Source organism: Empidonax traillii, unplaced genomic scaffold (genome assembly GCF_003031625.1).
Source record: "Empidonax traillii isolate 1590-97213 ecotype Southwest subspecies unplaced genomic scaffold, ASM303162v1 scaffold1246:size530596, whole genome shotgun sequence".
Lineage (NCBI taxonomy): Eukaryota > Metazoa > Chordata > Aves > Passeriformes > Tyrannidae > Empidonax > Empidonax traillii.
The window spans coordinates 19,605-24,578 of record NW_020956439.1 but is presented as its reverse complement, the minus strand read 5'-3'; the positions used below and the strand labels follow the sequence as shown (position 1 = coordinate 24,578).

Below are 4,974 nucleotides of genomic sequence, written 5' to 3'. Positions count from 1 at the left end.
CAGTTAAGATGCTATATACACAGAAAAAGGGGGTCCACCCCCCGCAGGGATAGGGAAAGGGAAAAAGGGGATAAAAGGGAACAAAAGGGATACCGAACAGGTATATTAGATCAAACTATATTAATAACTAACAAAACAGATCTCACCACGTCCCCTAGAACAGTAGGATCGGCAGTCACAGCCAGCACTCTCCAAACCCCCACGTGGTAGGACAGCGGACTCTGCAGGCCTCAGCCTTAGATAAGCGAGACTAACGCAGGGACTCACTGTTCCCAGACCTCGCCGGAAGAGAAGAGAGAGAGGTCTCTAATCTCCGACTTATTTATACTCTGGTTTACGTAAAAATTGTATGGAACACAATTGGTTATACCTGGCTACTTCCTTGGTTACAAACTGGTCACCAGGAAGGCCTAGACTAAAACTATCACACATCCCTACCCCATAGGGGCTCCTGATGCCTCCTTCTGATCAATCCTGCATCTCACGGACATTGCATTCTCCCTCATTTCCAGGTTTTCCTCTCTAAACAGATAAAACAAGGTACGAGAGGACCGAATTTCTACATCGGTCTGCGAGAAGAGATTAAGGATCAGTGGCAGTGGGTGGACAAGACTCCCTATAATGTGACAGCAGCGTGAGTATCCCTGGCTGGAGAGTGATTGGTGTGGCTCCTGGTAGTGCAAGAAAGAAGGGGAGATGTGAGGATGTTGTTGGTGTGTGAGAGGGAGGGATCACAAACTTGCCCTGGAGACAGACACATGTCTCTGCTGGTGATCAGTTGTCCCCAGGAGGAAGGATCAGGGTCCTTCTGTGTTGGAAGGCTGTAGGAAGAAGGCAGGTTCCCATGTGACACTAGTGCCAGTGGGATATCAGAGAGGGAGGAAGGGTACTGCTTCTGTCCATGAATCAGCAGTGGGAATCTTTGTCTCTCTCCTTCAAGTCCTGCATCCCTCTGTGGCCTTTTCCAGAAGTGTTTTAGAATGAAAGCTGGGGAGTAACATGCCTGTCTCTGTCTCAGGTTCTGGCGAACAGATGAACCAAGCCCGTATGATGAGGAGAAGTGTGTTGTAATGCACAGGGATTCAGAAATACCCAACAACTGGAATAATGTCCCATGTAACAGGCATTGTCGGATTTGTGAAGGTGCTGCCGTGACTGTGTGATGAAGATACCCTCATCCTTAGTAAAACTGAGAGATGAGCAGTGAGCTGGGACTGGTGCTGGGCTGTGCTGGGAGGGGTGGAGAGCCCTGAGGCCTGCATCTTCACTGTGCTGGGCGGGATAATGGGAGTGGAAGTGATATGAGCCTTTGTCCAGCATCCCCAGTGCACGGAGGGGCTGAGGGAACACATGAAGACTGAGGGTCATCAAAGCAGGTCCTGTGTTCTTGTGTCCTCTTCTCTCTGAGTGGGTCCAGTGGCCACTGGCAGAAAAGACATGGAGTTCTCCAGGAAGAAGACACAGGAATGGAAGACAGATGTCCTGAGCTGCACATCCCTTTGTCTGCTTGAGCAGAAGTCTCTGCTTTCTGTTGAGTCACACACAGAATGTCCTGCACTTGCCCTGGTATTGCTGAACAAATCGTATGAAAGAGAAAATACAGTATTAGACCAATGAAAAAAGTCTCTGTGCAGTGTGTGTATATCCCTCTTTCTCTCTTTCCATCTCTAATCTGCAGGGGTATAATCTTTGAATTGTGGAATGGTTTGTGTTGGACAGGACCCTTACAGATCATCTAGTTTCAAGCCCTGGATCTTGAGCAGGGACACCTTCCACTCGAGCAGGTTGCTCAAAGCCCCATCCAGCCTGGCCTTGAACACTTGCAGGGATTGGGCATCCACAGCTCCTCTGGGAAACCTGTGCCAGTGCTTCACCAATGTCACCGTAGAGAATTTCTTCCTGGAATCTAATCTAACCTACCCTCGCTCAGTTTACAGCCATGAACCCTTGTGCCATCACGACACAGCCTTGTGAAAGGTGCCTCTGCAGCCTTGCTGTAAGCCTCCTTTAGGGACTGGAAGGCTTCTCTAAGGTCATGTTGGAGTCTTCTCTTCCCCAGGCTGTACAAATGCCACAGCCTGTCTTTAAAGGAGAGGTGCTCCAGCCCTCTGCTTCCAGTCCTTTTACCTCCATCTCCAAGGCTCTCCCTCTGGACTTGCTCCCTTGGGAAAAGCAGTGCACTCTGGGCCTTGAGTGTCACGTGGAGGAAGAAGTTCTCTTCCCAAGTCAGAGCTGATCCCAAGCTCACCTGATGTAGCAGCATTCCTGGAAGGCCCAATCCTCCATGGTCCCTGTAAGGGCATGCCTGCCCAGGCCAGGTCATGCTGCAGAAGAGGCTGCAAGGGGCAGGGCAGGGCTGCTGCTGCACATGAAGTCCCTTCCAGCAGTTCATTGCCTATTTGTCACAGCGAGGGGAAGCAGGGATGCTCAATATGGGTTTCAAGCAATCTTCGTTTATTGATTGTACAGTACAGCTTATATAGGATACATAATGAGATAATTAATATTCTGTAACCTAACTGTATGATTGGTAACAGCCTTAACAGTCAGCTGCAGTCACACACTGTCTCCTAGAATCTTACATACTCACTCTATTCTTAGCTCTAATATCTATATTTACCACTAGCTTTCACATATGATTGGATGTTCACCTCTTATTTACATTCTTTTCCATGTGGCCAGACTGAGGCCTTGCTGCATTCTGCGACACCTACTGAGTTGCCTTCATGTCCTGCTGCAGACCATATGCCACCATGGATCTCACTTTTTCTCAACCCCTTCTCTCTGTTCTCACTTTTGTTTGCCCCAGGAAACATCTGCCCAGGCTTTCCTGACCAAATAATGTGAGCTCCTCACATGGAGTGTCTCCATAGCTGGCCCCTGCACCTCCTGGGCTTTCCTGTACTTGGTCTCATGACAGGCACAAGGAGAAAAAGATTGCTGTGGTAGCTGGCCAAGATTTCTGAACTTCCTAGAAGGTGCCTCTCAGACTCCATGGTCTGCCTGGGAGCTGGCTTGGACACCTGGGCTCCTGCTCTGTTTTCACTGATGTGTTTCCTGGGGTACATAAATGCCTGATGTTGCTTTTATGACAGGTGGGGAAGAGACTGGAATTCTTTCTTAAATCTAGCCACCCCCAGTGACTGACAGGGGTATTTCTACTGCTGCAGGATTGATACTTGCAGGGATTTGACTTCATTCCACAGGATACAGTCAGGTAGAAGAGGGTGTGAAGAAGTGTCACAGACAGCTGTGAGTGGTCAGCAGAGACTTGTGGTAGTATCAGGGACCTGGAGAAGTACAATGCTGCAAAGAGTCTCCCTTCCCCTTCCTGATGTCCTGGTGCTCTCCAGCTTCACTGTGCAGATGTGTATCTCAAGGAGAACAAAATCCTTCCCTGCTGCCATTTGAGTTAATGTTCTTTGGTGTCCTGTGGAGGAAACGTGGCCACTGTGCTCTTCAGAGTCTTTGGGGCTGAGATGCTTCTCTCTCACTGGCTTTTTCGCAGTGCCAAACTTCATCTTTCCACACAGGTCTTACTGAACATACTTCTTTACACTATTTTTCTTACTTTGACTCTTCCCATTCCCCTCTGGCTCTGCCTAAGCCCAGTGCTCTGGCTGTGAGCACAACAGCACAAGTTACCTCTTTAGTCTGAAGTCATACAAGCTAATCACCACAAAGCATCATTTTAGTCACTTCTTCAAGAGTTTATTTCCATGTTGGCTTACTCTCTGCTGTGTTGGCCCCTCTGCTCAAAGCTCCATCCTCTTTCCCTGAGCAGTTAGTTAAAAATAGTGTTGGCAAGTTCTTTGTTGTGCTCTGGGTTACTGGGCTTGGGCTTCATATAGGCACTGCCCAGACTGACTCACAGATATGCTTTCTTGCATGTTGTCTCCCTTTTGGAGGGCGTTGCCAATGGGTTTAGTGCTTTGCCAGTGAACACACAATATACATACCAGTATATGTGTTTTCACACACACTCTCACTGAAGGGGGAAAGAGCAAGTACCAAAGAGGGAAGGCCAACATTATGTCCTGTGAAACCACCTGTGTATTTGCAAAGGGAGGTTGTTTGAGCTGGAATGATGCTACTCTTCATCTGTTTCCTTTTGTCTCTGTGAGATTCTGTGTTGCAAGGAGCATCTTGTGAAATGTCCTTGCAGGGAAATGATGAAAGTGCTCCAATCTCCATGTGCTGTGGGGAACACCCAGGATATGGCTTTTTCCTGCACAGCAGATTAGAGACTGTGAAGGCTCCTCACCAGTATGGGAGCTGCCCTATGTAGTAGGAAGGCTGCATTTTTGATCACACTGGTAATGCGAGCTCTTGAAAAAGACTGAACATTGTTTTCACACTGGTGGAGGAGAATGAATTCCCAAGGGAGAGTCAGTCCTGGAACTGCAGGTAACCACGTACCCTTCTTTTCTGTCCTCCTGTAGAAGATGGAAGAGGTGGGGGAAATTCAGGGCTGGGATGGATAATGGGCATGGTGTGGTGGCTGTCCTCAGAGCAGGAGAAGGGGTCAAGGGCAATGCAATGGATGAGGGGACTGGGGAGTGCCTGGGCTGGGAGAATGACCTTTTTCCTAGAGCCAGGGGGAATGAAACTCCAGGCAGACTATGGTCTGCCATTCTCTTCAGGGTTTTTTCTGTAAATGATGGGACTAAAGTTGTAGGATTGCTATCCTTGTATCACTGCCCTGGTAAAACAGTCTACATCAAGCTGAGCACAGGTCTCTTCTTCCATCTCTGGTGTCTCTAAGGAAAAGCAGGCAAGGGCTGTCCCAAACAGCTTCTAAGTGCCTGTTTTCCTTTAGAAACAATCAGAGTGCAGTTTGGACAGAGTAGAGGCAGGTCTTGTGACAACCAGCAAAACAAAAAAGCAGCTTCAAGGCAGCCCCTGTGTTACTCTGCTCTGTGGGTCTGACCCATGCCTATTGACAGGCAGCAGGACCTGCTTACAGCACCTGTG

General features: G+C 48.6%; 2 protein-coding genes across 2 annotated transcripts in view; both read left to right on the top strand.

Annotated features, from left to right (window-relative positions):
• The window catches only part of LOC114069351 (C-type lectin domain family 4 member A-like), a 13,144-nt gene extending 11,981 nt beyond the window's left edge, over positions 1-1,163 (top strand). Inside the window, exons 5-6 of the mRNA XM_027906078.1 lie at positions 513-634; positions 1,019-1,163. Of these exons, the coding sequence (XP_027761879.1) occupies positions 513-634; positions 1,019-1,163 (267 nt within the window). The remainder of the gene's footprint in view (positions 1-512; positions 635-1,018) is intronic.
• Positions 1,164-4,361: 3,198 nt separating this feature from the next.
• Positions 4,362-4,974, top strand: part of LOC114069352 (C-type lectin domain family 4 member E-like) — a 5,977-nt gene continuing 5,364 nt past the window's right edge. The window contains exon 1 of the mRNA XM_027906079.1: positions 4,362-4,407. Coding sequence (XP_027761880.1) covers positions 4,371-4,407 — 37 coding nt within the window. The 5' untranslated portion in view covers positions 4,362-4,370. The remainder of the gene's footprint in view (positions 4,408-4,974) is intronic.